Genomic DNA, 14,899 nt, shown 5'->3' with positions numbered 1-14,899 from the left:
GCCTAAGATGGGGGTAGGGGAGACTTGTCTCAAGTGGCAGATATAGACTATTATGGTTCCCTTTCAATTTGCAGAATCAGGTATGCGTGTATAAGAAAAAAAGTGAGGGAGGGAATATTTTCTCTTTAAGCTGATAATACATATAGATGTGTTTGTTGCCCATGCAAGAGGATATTTGCCCAATAAGGACACCCACCCTGTGGTCATCCAAATATGATTGAATGATCTTTTCACTCCTGTGCCAATGATCAAAATAAGACAATGGGATACAGTCAAGTGCAGAGATGTTGCCCACCATGTTTTAATAAGCCCAAATATGTGGACCCAAAGTGTTTGGTTGCTTCTTGTTCCCTTTAAGAACTGCCCCTACCAGCACTTTTAGGTAATTCCCACTAGTGGAGGACAATTTAGGAATTTTGGCCCTATGGGTTCTGGCTACTGGGGTAGATGCACAGGCAGGGCAAAATGAAACATTTACTGTAATATTCTTCTCCATTACAAGCTGATCTTTATTTGAACTGGCCACTTTCCAAATCGGCCTGATCCATCGTTTAGCCCCCAGGCATTAAGCACATCATAATATGATGCAAATGTTTTGGCTAAGGACTGCCTCAATCAGCCAATGTGTTGTTGATTTTTATTTAAATCTGGTGATAAGCTTTCAGTCAGTCAGTTTGTCCCTTACCAAGTTCCAAAGCAATATAAACCCATATATGGCTAGCATAAAATGATATTTAACCATGAGCTGCAAAAATATTTATATCCCAAGAAAAAAATTCTCTTATAACAGCTATGATTTCACTTCACTACCTAATGGGGGGGTGAAGAATTTCTTCTTCGTGAGTGGCTGATTGTAGCAGATACATGGCTGAGGAAAACATGAGTTTATATGAGTACCTGTGCAGTTGTATCCATTGAGAACTCCTTCCAAAACAATCTTTGTTGTTTGTTCAAAAACTTCCAGTTGAGTAGAACTGTCATCGAAGACACAATCAAACACAAATTTAAGGTCCTTGTTCTTTCTTTTGGTTATGTCTCGATTGGCTGCGCTCCTCCCATGGAAAAAGCCAACCTCTTCTACTTTTGGATCGAACACCAAGATATGATTGTCCACCACTTGAACAACTCTGCTAAAGTTCCCTTGCTTTTCCTTTTCGTTCTCGGGTCGAACTCGGACCACCACCCTTACATGACTGCAGACATCCTCTTGGGAGGCTGCCATCTTCAAAGAACAGATTTATCCAGTGCTAGTCTAGGAACTGTATAGAAAACACAATTACAGTATTTTGTACAGAAAGGCTTGACAAACCAACCTGCATGCAACCATTTGTACAGAACATGCTCTTGAAAAGAAACATCAAGTTCCCTAAATTGATAACTGTACTTGGCCACTTTAAAGGGGAATGCCACGCAAAACAATTTAAAGGAACAGTAACACCAAAAAATGAAAGAGCTTTAAAGTAATAAAAATATAATGCACTGTTGCCCTGCACTGGTAAACCTGGTGTGTTTGCTACAGTAACACTACTATAATTCATATAATAAGCTGCTGTGTAGCCCCGGGGGCAGCCATTCAAGCTGGAAAAAAGGAGAAAAGGCACAGGTTACATAGCAGATAACAGATAAGCTCTGTAGAATACAATAGTGTTTTATCTGTTATCTGCTAAGTGCCTGTGCCTTTTCTCCTTTGAATGGCTGCCTCCATGGCTACATAGCAGCTTATTTATATAAATTATAGTAGACTTTCTGAAGTAAACACACAACTTTTACCAGAGCAGGGCAACAGCACATTATAGCTTAGCTACTTTTATACACTTTAATTTTTTGGTGCTACTGTTCCTTTAAGCTTTTTGAAAAGTAAACATAATTTCATGCAACTTTGTTATATACATCAATTAAAAATGCAGCCTTTTCATGATTTTTAATGTAATAATACAGTATGGTTTGGAACAGTTCCCTAAGCCCCGCCCCCTGTTCCCCTGCTAATCTGGCTGACTACTTTGAGACTCAAAAAAAAATGTAACAGTAGTCGCCTGTCCTCAGCCTGCCTTCTCCCAATCCCACAATTCCCTGCACACGTGATGTCAATAAGGAAAGGAACATCACAGTGCAATGCATTGTGGGTTATGTAGTTCCTGCATGCTGTCTGTAAGCTGTGAAGAAGTTGTTACAATTTGTAAGATTAATGTTTTAGTCCCTCCTCCCCTGCCAGGATTTCTAATGATGAAGAAAGAGAAGAACTGTTTTGCAGCTGGATTTCATCATATAAAATGGCATTTAGTCATTCTTTTTAAAGACACAGAGATAGGGGCTTCTGTGTTGTGTAGGGCTCTTTAACAAATTTTGCTTTCGAAACTGGAGTTCCCCCCTTATTCTAATATAAATATCAAATAAATGTGCATCAAACACATGAAAATATATCCGAGCTAAAGGACATTCATGAAATCAACGAGAGGTTGCTGCTACATTAGAAAAATGAAAGTCTCCCACAGTATCACATAGGGTGAAGACACATGGAGCTACTAGTAGCAGCTATTTTTTCAGGGCTACTATTTTTTTCCACTTAAGTGGTGGTCACGATGCACCAAATTCCATAGGGTCTACGTGAGCAGGCTATAGCATAATATTTAATATAAACACATACACACTATGCAGTCAAAAGGTATCCACACAGCTGCAAGGCTAACTTCTCATTTCAAAACCAAGGGTGGTAAAATTAAGTTAGACCTCCCTTTGCTGTTTTAAAGGAAATGTAAACCCCACACACACAAATTTCATCAGTGAACAGCCTCTTTGAAATCTTTCAATACGTGCCACACTGCTTGTCCAGAGGTTAATAGTAAGGCTGCAACATCTCCTTAATCACTTAGATTTCCATTTCCTCCTGTAACCCACTCAGCCCCCTCCCTCAGGAATTCTCAGATTACTAAACACGCCCTCCAGTCTATCAGCCTGTAAAGAAATGGTATTGCTGGTTCCCACAGAAACTCAGCTCTAGCTGTCTGCTTCAATTTTTTTCTCCTAACCTCCTCTCCTGAGCTCAGCTCAAACAAAGCAGAACTTTTATCAGAGACAGTTCTGCCTGTGTGAGCCTGCATTCTTGATGAAATGTATGCTGAATAAGGGTCTGTGTGTGTGTATGCTGTTTACAGAATTAAATGTATCTGATTATGTATCAGAGGAAAAATGGCCACCATGTGAAACCTGCTATTTGCTTTAGGAAAATGTGATGGTGCTGGCAAATGCAGTACAAATGATGCCATTTGGGTGGGGGAGACGTGCCCAACTGATATACACTGTAGACAAATGTAGGCTTTACATGCCTTTTAACAGTTTCAGCTCATCCTGGAAGTCTGTCTGGTAGACTAAACAATCATTGGCTGGATTTGCTTCCATTTAGCCACAAAAGCATTAGTGAGGTTGGGCACTGATTTAGGAATCAGACCTGGGTCACAGTGTTTCAATCCATTGCACAGATATTTGGTTGGGTTGAGGTCCAGTATCAATAAACCCATTGTGTATGGACCTCACATTGTACATGCATGTAGCATTTTTCTGGCATCTGCCATCCTGAAGGTAAAATGTCATTTATTACTCCACAGGATACATCCATACTGCTCCAGAGTCCAATGGCAATGACTTTGACACCACTCTTGCAAATATTTGGCATTGCATGTGGTGAATAGGTTTGTAAAACCGTTGTATTGTCGTTGTATTGACATTGCTTCTGAGGACTGCTTGGAACTCAGCAGCGAGTGTTACAGCCAAGGACATGTAATGTTAGACAGAATGCTTGGATACTTTTGGCTAAATGTATACAGTAGAACTCCTATATGCTTCAGAAAGGACCACATCAAAATGATGTAAATTTGGGGAAGCCGCTAATTCTGGGAAAGAATGAAGCAAGCTTGTCTGAGTGGGATCTTGACAAAATGGTGCCTATTCTGGGAACTTAAAATCAGGGTTCTACTGTATTAGAACAGAAAGCTAGCCATATGTTGTAAGATCCGCTTTTTTGGCAACCTTTCTCTAAAACAGTATGCCCACCTAAGGTGGGTGATATCAGGCTGATTTGATCGCATAGGGTCAAATAATCGGATCATAATGACAGGGATACAGGTTGTCAGGGGGTAATATCTAGTCAGTATTAATGTTTGTATATACAGTATAGTTTATGTATGTGAGTGTATAGATTGGTAAGTATAGGTTTGTGTGTGCTGGGTTTACTTGGAAGGGTTGAACTTGATGGACTCTGGTCTTTTTTCAACCCTATGTAACTATGTCATGGCTGTAGGAAAGCTACATTTCTGCTACCTTGTTTCAAGAGTCAGAACCAGGAGTGCAGTTAAACTCACATATAACTAAAAACATACACTATTTTAAAAATAGATGTATACTGGAAAGTTACATTAGACAAACTTCTATTTTTGTTTTTACAAGCCCATGAAGAAACGTTTTGCAATAATATTTGGGGAATACAGTTATACATCAGCAGCACTTTAAACGCTAGAGCTGATTTGGAAAGAGTTTTGTCCATAAAATACCCCTCGTTCAGGCATGAGTATAGGAAGAAGTATTTCCTAATGAGCACATCAATAATGCATGACAGAGACATGCAGCTCTAAATAGATCTCTGCCTGACATCCCTGAGCCTACTGATATGACTGCTGCTTGACAGCTATGATAGGGAAGCCCATATTTTTTTTCTGTAGGCTGCGACTTGTTTGTAGCTGAGGTTATGGGAGAGGGAGGCGGTGGGAGCGAGTATGCCAGGGATATCCCTAAGCCTAACAAATCACAGATGCAGTGAAGCTGCTCGAGTGGTTGCTGTGTGGGATGCAGATGGCAGCTGCTGCTGCTGCTGTTGCTGATGAGATTCTTTGCAGCAGGGATGTCTGTACACAGACACTTACCACCCTCACATCTCAGGGGAGCCAAACATCTTTCGAATGCAAATTTCTCCTCCTGAAGGGATTCATCAGGGATATCCTCATCATGATTAATGGATGTATACGTAGAGGCAGACATTGTTCTGCAGCCCCGTTTAACCTCTGCACTGCCAGAGGGGCTGGTAGGCATTTAGAGTTTACCGGTTTGTGCTGCAGCATGGCACTTAATAAAGGGGATGTAAACCCCCGAAAATAAAATGTTACCTGATGAAAACAGAATTTCCCTTCCAGGGAGGGTTATTTAAACAGAGAAGAAACTAGGGTGGGAAGCTGAATCGGCAATGACACTATAGGGACTCAAGTGCAGGTATGAGTTTCTGTTCTGTAAATGAGTTATAAGCAAGGTCCCATGTGTAATAGTGTGTGGGTTTGTGGGAATTTTGCCAAGACCTAGAACAAGCTGTTTCATGAAAGTAGTCTTCGGTTTGTGTTGCAATTTTATCTTAAATATAGATAGGGATACCCAACAAAAACTGGGTTAATAATGCCAAAGGGATGGGCATGGAGTTGCCGACAAGGGTAGCTCGCCTTTAAAGGGGAACTCAAGCTTCCAAACCAAAATTTGTTAAAGAGCCCCACACCACAAAGAAACTCCTAATATACCTATCACTGTAATCTGTTCAGTATGAATAAATACCATTTTTATTACAAATTGTAACGACTTCTCCAAAGCTTACAGACAGCATGTGGGAACTACATAACCCACAATGCATTGCTCTGTGATGTTCCTTTCCTTATTGACATCTTGTGTGCAAGGAATTGTGGGATTGGGAGGATGCAGGCTGAAGGCAGGCTGAGGACAGGTGACTACTGTTACATTTTATTTGAGTCACAAAGTAGTCAGCCAGATCAGCAGGGGGACAAGTTGCTTAGGGAACTGTTCCAAACCATATTATTAAACATCATGAAAAGGCTGCATATTTTTTAATTGATGTATATTGCAAAGTTGCATGAAATTATGTTTTCTTTTATAAAAAAAAAAGTTGTGTTTGGGTGGAGTTCCCCTTTAAAGTTAAGTTATAGAATGTCCTATTTGTAGCAACGTATTAGTTGGTCATTATGATTTCTCTATGCGCTTACAATTGTTGCTCCTTTTTATTTCTTATCTTTCATTTCAGCCCCACTCATATTCCTCTACCAGTCTTTCATTCAAACCACTTCCTGGTAGGAAAAGTTGGACCTTAGATAAATGACGACATACCTAACTAGAGAGCGGCTGGGCAAAAAGCAGAGCGACTCAACAGCCCTAGCAAAAAGTTCAAGCATTCAAAATTCACAAAACATTAAAACATGAAGACAAACTGCAAATTGTTTCAGGATTTCCACATCATACTAAAAGTTAATTTAAAAGGTTAACCTCCCTTTTAAAGGGGTGGTTTGCTTTTAAGTTAACTTTTAATATTTTATAGAATTGCCAATCTCTAGCAACTCGTCTTCATTGTTTATAATTTTTGTCTTTAGCCTTCTTTTTCAGACTCTCTTAAGCTTTCAAATGGGGGTCACTGACCCCAGCAGCTAAAAAAAACTATTCCTCTGTGAGCTTATAATTTCATTATTATTGTCACTTGTTTTTATTCAGGCCCCATCCTATTGATATTCTAGTCGCTCATTTAAACCACTGCCTTGTTGCTAAGGTAAACAAGACCCTAGCAACCAGATAGGCTGAAATACCAAACTGCAGAGCTACTAAACTAAAAGCTAAATAACTGAAAAATTGCGTCAAAATATCACTGTCTGCACCATCATAATTTAAAGATGAATAATACCTTTAACTGCCACACTCTAGGCTACTTGTAATATCACCCTTACATATAAGTATGTATATAAGTGCACTAGGGTTACTTTGGAGGGGTTCAACTTGATAGACTTTGTGCCAATGTCACACAGGCAGTGGAGTAGCTGCTGTTTGTAGCATTGCTTTCTGACAATGATTCCTATTCTACAACGAAGGAACTTATTTCTAGAAATTTGCACAAACCAGCAACTAACCTTGGGGTAGGAACACTTAGCCCCGAGTTTGCCGCAGGAATCTGAAAGTGGCCTACCCTGGCAGATTTGGCTCATAGGCCAGTTTCTGAATACTCAATACAAGTTGACAGGCAACAGTGTTTCCAATATGGACAATTAAAAAAATGAAGTAATTATCTTGGGTCCAAGTGGCAGCTCCACCTTTTCTTCAACTATTACAAGCTTAGGATCTCTGGGATCATAAGCTTAGGTCTGAAACCCTGATTCGAAAATGTATGCACTTGCAAAGAATGTGTTACTAGTAAAATATTAGGCCAGCCAAGAATGGGCATCAACCAGTTCTCCTTTGTGCCTCTAAAGCACTGACTGCTATTTACAGTTTGAAATAAATAACCATGGAAGGAGGGGGTAACCAAAAAGCAATCCTGTATTTGAAGAATTGGGCATGGATAATGGCTCAGACCTGATTGCAGTGCTAGAGCGTTATTCCAGTATTTAGGGCAATGATGGGATCTGCAAAAGATGCCACTTGCATTGCTGCCCATAGATAAGTGAAAGGTTGGTTATCAGTGGAGCCAGTTATATGTATCCAAATTCCCACACTACCAGACCAAGCCCCAGATGTTAAAAAAGACACTAAGCATTAAACCATCACAAACAATAACATATATACTTTTAAGAAGGCTAAAATAAATTATATCAGTCGACTGGTTGCTATAGGTCACCGAATTGCTGCAAACTTTGCACCATTGATTACTTAAACTCTGTATGGACTGCTATATTTGACAGGACCATAACAGAAAACTAATGTGACAAATAAAAATGGCCTGATCCATGACTAACTTAGGCAAGACAGACCAAATATTTCTATAGGCAGGACACTTATTGAAAGAGCTTAAAGCTTTCATGTGGCTTCCCATAGCATACATACAAGCTTACAAATACTTAGTTAAAGGGTGCCCATGGCCTACAAATTGTTTCTTCCACCCAGCCCAAACTCTGGATGCATGCCTGACTATTTTCCTCCCTGCAAAGAAGGAACTATGCTTCCCTTGGCCCTAATTTCAGGTCTACTGTGTGTAACAGACTTCTAGATAAACATTTATACTATGGACCAGACAACTGATAATTAAAAACTGCAGTATATTCAAAATAAAAATCCAATCGTCCAATGTGCAGTACGGGGGAAGATTCATTAAAAAAAGTCTGAAATAGGAATTAAACAATGTATGTTTAGAGAAAATGATATAGATCACAAAGGAGAACTAAAGCCTAAACAAAAAAAATTATGGCTAGAAAAATGTAACATTTAGCTTACTTACTCTAAGCCCTAAATTAGTAATGAACCAAGGTGTCCTCCTTTGATCTTGTTGGCAATTTTCTGCAAGTCACTGGCTCAGCACACACTCAGTTTTGTTAGCTGCTGCTGAGAAGCTAAGTTACAGGTCATCAAACATAAACCATTAGGAGTAAGTGAGGTAACATCAGTCACAGAAACTGAACTTCATGGTTATGAAAACATTCTGATACAGTATGCACTGGTTTCTATGCTTCCATGCAAGGTGAATTTAGATTCATCAGCCATGTATATTGAATTATCAATATATATATATATATATATATTGTATATTGTAAGCTGGTCCCTCAGCAGCGATCTGCAATGCTTAATCACCGTTATGGACTTGTACAGAAGCCTAAGACTCATGTATAGACATATTGCCAAGCTTTAGTTTTCCTTTAAGTCTGGTTTCAGATCTTTTCCGCCAATGTACAGATAGAATAAAGGAGGAACCTGTGCCACTTCTCTCTGTCCAGTACACATATCCTGTTTATGTCCCAATACAAACTATTTTAATATTGCATCTCACAATCCCTGTGACAGCAACAACAGTCGAGGAGGCAATTTTGGGTACCTAGAGTCGGAGTCAGCAAAAAATGAACCGACTCCTACTAAATTTAAATGGGAATAAAAAAAAAAAAGCAAGTTTAAATGTTCCAATTCCCAAACAGTCATAATTAATTACTTCTCTGCTATAAGGATAAAGCCCAATGCACGCAGTGCATAAACGAACACGTTGAGTGACCATGAAGCATGCTTTTCATTGACTGTATGAACGTATAAAATACATTAGCATAAAAACAGAGGAGTCGGAGTCGTGGAGTTGGAAGTATCAGAAACTGAGGAGTCGGAGTCGGAAAATTTATCTACCGACTCCACAGCCCTGGTTGTATCCCAAGGCATAACTACAAGAAACAGCTAAAAGCCGCCTGGCTTTAACTTACTTGCTTAAACAGTGTGTCTGAAATCAGAAATGGGAATGTTGCTTGAAGTCCCTGGATAACCCAGATTCTGTGCCACTCTCCTCTTCAGGGTTTCTCACATCTGCATAACAAAAAACAAAAGCACAAATCAGCTGTTAGTTTTGAGAGAGGTTAAAAATCTCACACACAATTATCAGACTGTAATATCAGAAGTTTGGAAAATGTAAGCCCAGCTGTCAATGCAGGGACATTTTGGGCATACACCTCTCTAAGATACCCCCAGATTCTCTATGAACTTGCCATTTATTTTTTTTGTGTGTGGGATCCTGGTACTGCAACCAATCACCCCACCCTTCAAGTGGGCCCATGCAGTGTATACCCTGATCATCCCCACCACACAACTCAGCTTCTCTTCACTGTGCTCCATGTCTGCTGCATTCTTCAGCTTCTCCTGTAGTGTTCCCTTTTAGTGCCTCCCCATATTTTCCTTCTCTGTGCTCTGTCTACAGCATTTCTCAGCTTCTCCTCCAGCTTGCACTTTTGGTGCAACCCTTCAAGTTATTCTCCAGTAAACTCACTGTGGTCCTTTACTAAGCTCCTTTTCTAGCATTCCTCAGTTCTTCGTCAAGGGTGAACCAATCAGGTGCATTCCTCAGCTCCTTGGTCATGGTGGACCATCCAGCGCATCCCTCAACTGTTTGTCCAGGGTGGCACATCCCACAGCTCCTTGTCCAGGGTGGCACATCCCACAGCTCCTTGTCCAGGGTGGCACATCCCACAGCTCCTTGTCCAGGGTGGCACATCCCACAGCTCCTTGTCCAGGGTGGCACACCCCTCCGCTCCTTGTCCAGGGTGGCACACCCCTCCGCTCCTTGTCCAGGGTGGCACATCCCACAGCTCCTTGTCCAGGGTGGCACATCCCACAGCTCCTTGTCCAGGGTGGCACATCCCACAGCTCCTTGTCCAGGGTGGCACATCCCACAGCTCCTTGTCCAGGGTGGCACATCCCACAGCTCCTTGTCCAGGGTGGCACATCCCACAGCTCCTTGTCCAGGGTGGCACATCCCACAGCTCCTTGTCCAGGGTGGCACATCCCACAGCTCCTTGTCCAGGGTGGCACATCCCACAGCTCCTTGTCCAGGGTGGCACATCCCACAGCTCCTTGTCCAGGGTGGCACATCCCACAGCTCCTTGTCCAGGGTGGCACATCCCACAGCTCCTTGTCCAGGGTGACACATCCCACAGCTCCTTGTCCAGGGTGACACATCCCTCCGCTCCTTGTCCAGGGTGGCACATACCCAGCTGCTCATACTCCAGCTTCTTCTCCAGTGTGCCCAATCGGGTTCATACCACAGCTTCTTCTTCAGTATGCCTGTAGCGCACCCGAGCTTCTCTGGGTCAACCCCGCTGTGGATTATTTAGTGTTTCCCCTAGTGTCCCCCTCAGTGGATTATTTAGTGTTTCCCCTAGTGTCCCCCTCAGTGGATTATTTAGTGTTTCCCCTAGTGTCCCCCTCAGTGGATTATTTAGTGTTTCCCCTAGTGTCCCCCTCAGTGGATTATTTAGTGTTTCCCCTAGTGTCCCCCTCAGTGGATTATTTAGTGTTTCCCCTAGTGTCCCCCTCAGTGGATTATTTAGTGTTTCCCCTAGTGTCCCCCTCAGTGGATTATTTAGTGTTTCCCCTAGTGTCCCCCTCAGTGGATTATTTAGTTTTTGCCCTAGTGTCCCCCTCAGTGATTATTTAGTGTTTCGCCAGTTGTCCCCCCTAGTGGATTATTTAGTGTTTTCCCCTAAGTGTCCCCCTCAGATGAGATATTTAGTGTTTCCACCTAGTGTCCCCCTCAGATGGAATATTTAGTGTTCCCCTAGCTGTCCCCCTCAGTGGATTATATTAGTGTTTCCCCTAGTGTCCCCCTCAGTGGATTATTTAGTGTTTCCCCTAGTGTCCCCCTCAGTGGATTATTTAGTGTTTCCCTAGGTCCCTTAGTGTTCCCTAGGTCCCCCTCAGTGGATTATTTAGTTTTGCCCCTAGTGTCCCCCTCAGTGGATTATTTAGTGTTTCCCCTAGTGTCCCCCTCAGTGGATTATTTAGTGTTTCCCCTAGTTCCCCCACTTGCACTATGCCAATTAGCTGCCTGCCCTGCTGGTTATCCCTTTAGTTGCCCTCCAGTGAGGCCCAGTGGTGCATTTAGTGGGGTCTTAGTGCCCCCCTGCAGTACAACCTATTGCGCATCTGTGACACATCCCCCCCCCCCCCCAGTCCAGCTGTTTCCCCCTACATTACTACCCTCCTATAGACACGGGTCTCTGTATGCCTCTCATTGAGTGAGCCTATGTTATAACACCCTACGCCTTTCAAACCTCCCTTCTCCAGTGTCTTGTGTATTTATTATCCTCTCCGATTTATTATCAGCCCGTATCTCCCCAACTGCGCCAACACGTAAAGTAACGCAACTCCGCAGCTGCACCACAGCTTAATGTCTCCCCTCCCCGAGTTCAGCCCGCAGAGGCTGCCTATCTCACACTGTGTGCCAAGCACTGACCCTGCCTGTCCGCACATTGATTGCAGTGTCTGTCATTCGCAGCGGACTCCATTCAAATCTCCCGCTCGCCTAGTTCCTCCACTTCCGGGCTCAATGAGTCAACTTCCGCCCTCTGCTTGGAACCGTCACGTGGTGTACTGACGCAAGCAGGTGTCAGGCAGAGATATAAGCGGCGGCGCGCTGTTCCCCGGCACCAGTAAGTGGATTCATTCGGAGCAGTGGGAAGTGTGGGGCTGGCTGGGGGGGAACGTACCTGTGTACATAGCCATTGGACATGTTTGCATGGCGGCTTGCTGTCCGAGCCCCTATTCAGCTATTGCTGAACTACAACATTCCAAGAGGCTTTTTTGGGGAGCTGTAATTTTGCAGCAACAAGATTTACCTATTCCAATTAAATGTGCTATATAACCAAAATACAAGTTTGCCTAATAAAATGTCATTTTTAGCTGCCTTTTAATATAGATTTATTACAAATGAATGACTTAAAATGATTTGTTGTATTCTCTGTCCACCTGGTTCTGACCTTGAGAGAAATTAGCCGAAGCCAGTTGATTCACAGACCTGTGCAGAAGCATGTCCGGCATTGAGTCTTGCCTGGCTGAGTAATGGCTTCTGGTACAATGTTTCATGAGCCAGAACCAGCAGTGCAGAGAGGGGCAGATAAAAAACTGCTTTAATTGGTAGTATGAAATAGCTCTAATGTTTTAATGCATGTATATTGAAAAGCTGCATTCGAATTTGTTCCTTGGTCTGTTATTTTTTGGCTTACATCCCCTTGAAACAAGGAGAATTCTATAAGGGGGGCCAATATGTGAGCCTTTTATTAATGTGTATAATTTTGTAAAGAGTAGACATTAACGGGTTTCTGCCAATATTGGCTTAACCTTATGGGTTCTGGGCTCTCTATGCATAATGCACTGAGGTGGGCACAAACCAGAGCCCACTGAGCATGTGCAGTGCCACTGACACACAAAAGATGGCCTAACAAGACCCAAGACAGGGAGCCTGGATCATTATGGGGTTGCTGAACCTCTAGGTTGGTACAGTAAGTTTAGTGTATAGAATACAGCATTCCGAGCCGTATTTGTATTTAGGCTTTAGTTCTTGTTTAAGAATGAAATTCCACAGGTAAGGTGCAGTGAGGGAGAAGGGAGAAACAATTATGTACATCATGTGTCTTGTACCCATGTCCCTTTCAAATTGTAAGCTCTAATGAGCAGTGCCCTCCTGGTTAGTGATGTTCGGGACAGGAGAAACCTCAACCCACACCCTACCCTATCCCACATAACCTCAACCCCACCCAATTTTAATCTGCAAAATGTTGCCATTGTAGGACTTGAACCCAACTGTTCACCTTAGGTTCCAAGACAGGAAAACTTCGGGAGAAAAGGAAGAGTGCACTTTCCAGTTTGACCCACACCCAACCCGAACCTGCAATGGTCTTCCAAATTTCAACCCTAACCTGTCTGACCTAAGGGTAAACCAGGCTGCTCTGGGAACCCTGGAGGTACCTTCTAGTTTGGAGATGGTCGTAGCTTCAGGGTTCCCCTGCGTCAATAGGTGCAACTCCGCTTGATTCAAACGGGTCAGGAAGGGCCAATCAGCACTTAGAGCAACTAAAATGAAGTGCACGAAGCACCTTTTGGCGCAAGTATTGTTCCCAAATTAGGAAAATTGGGCAGGACTCATTAATATTGAAGCATCATAGCCCCGCCCCAGTGACAGCATGGACCCGCCTCTTCCCTGTGACATCACGGCCCCGCCCCCCTAGCCCTCGCCTAGCAGTCCTAAATAACTCCAGGCGTGAACTGGTAATCAAAATAGACCCTGGCATTTCAAATATCCAAACAGCCCCCACCATCCTACTAAATAGTGACTGTCTATCTTACAGCAGCCCCTCTGGCATTTGCCAGAATCCATAGATTGCCATTCCGGGCCTGATGACCCCTATACACAGGTTAAAGTCTATTAAACTTAGTACATTCTTTTTAGGGTCCCCAAAATCCCAGCGAAGATATTCATTTCTTCACACATACGTGAAAGGGAAAAAGAGTGATGGCATCTTGAGTTCTTGTATAGCAGTGCAGCACAGCAGCCCTTTGGACTATAGAAACCATATGTAAAAAAAAAAAAAAAGAATTGTAAATGAGGGCAGAACGTAAATCCCAAAGCTGAATTCTCTCGGCTTTATAATTATTACAATTTTTATTTTTTAAAGAATAAAAAGCGGTTTCCTAGCTGGAACAGCATTTACTGTAAGCATTATAGAGCCAAATCCCCAAGGTTTTCTTTCTCTGTATTTTCTCATTTTGTTCCCCCTTACCATAATTATCACTGGCGTGCCCTTGTGTGGGCTGCGCAAGTGTCTGCACATAGGTGTGTGTGTATTTTTCTGATTGATACGCCGGTGATTCATGTCCCTTCTTTGTTTGTTATGCTTCGCTATTTGCGTCACACAAATAAACTTCTGCACATCCATTCTAGGTAGGATTTGAGCTTTGGATAAACTTGCCATGTTTTATTCATTCCTTAAAAGGGAAACGAATAAAAGAAGTGACCCGAGTATCGGCGAAACACTGCGGCAATCTGAAATAATTTATTAACCAATAAATGAATCGCGTTCGCCCAGACAACTGTTACCAAGCGCCCTAGGAGAGTTGAGTGTCGACTTGGCCTTTAGATGAATCTAATAGTCAAAGCATTTTAGATGCAGGATTATTGTAATATGAAACTCACTGCCTTTCAATTATTTTATGTATTTTTATATATTATATTTGTAAAGCTTTTGATTATTTCTTTATTCCCTCTTGTGTTGGTCTACAGAAGAGCTGCATCCAGCTTTTCTTGATGTTCTTATGGCTGTTGTGATAAAGGAGAAGTATTCAAGTAGATACAATAACAAATAAGTAATGAGATCAAATGAACAGAAATAGCAGCTCTCAGGTTTGGTATTTCAACAGCTCTGTTGTTGCTAGGGTCCAGTTTACCTTAGTAACCAGGCAGTGGTTTAATTGAGAGACTTAAATATAAATAGGAGAGGGCCTGATTAGAAAGATAAGTAATAAAAAGTAACAATAACAAAAAAATTGTACCCTCACAGAGCAATAGATATTTGAATGCTGGGGTCAGTGACCCCCATTTGAAAGCAGGAAAAAGCTAGAAAACAAATCAATAAAA

At 42.2% G+C, this 14,899-nt stretch overlaps 2 protein-coding genes across 5 annotated transcripts in view; one reads left to right on the top strand and one right to left on the bottom strand.

Annotated features, from left to right (window-relative positions):
• Nucleotides 1–13,255, bottom strand: part of kif18a (kinesin family member 18A) — a 68,453-nt gene extending 55,198 nt beyond the window's left edge. For 2 of the 4 annotated variants that reach the window (XM_012961075.3, XM_018093042.2), the window contains exons 1-3: nt 11,723–11,812; nt 9,201–9,300; nt 898–1,259 (exon numbers count right to left, since the gene is read on the bottom strand). In XM_012961075.3, the coding sequence (XP_012816529.2) occupies nt 898–1,222 (325 nt within the window). In that variant the 5' untranslated portion in view covers nt 1,223–1,259; nt 9,201–9,300; nt 11,723–11,812. 4 annotated transcript variants of the gene reach the window in all.
• mettl15 (methyltransferase like 15) overlaps nt 11,860–14,899 on the top strand; it is a 114,226-nt gene continuing 111,186 nt past the window's right edge. The window contains 1 exon segment of the mRNA NM_001126742.1: nt 11,860–11,918. The gene's annotated coding sequence lies outside the window, so the exon portion shown is untranslated.

The sequence above is a fragment of the Xenopus tropicalis genome, chromosome 4 (assembly GCF_000004195.4).
Source record: "Xenopus tropicalis strain Nigerian chromosome 4, UCB_Xtro_10.0, whole genome shotgun sequence".
Taxonomy (NCBI): domain Eukaryota; kingdom Metazoa; phylum Chordata; class Amphibia; order Anura; family Pipidae; genus Xenopus; species Xenopus tropicalis.
This window is presented reverse-complemented; position numbering and strand designations above follow the sequence as displayed.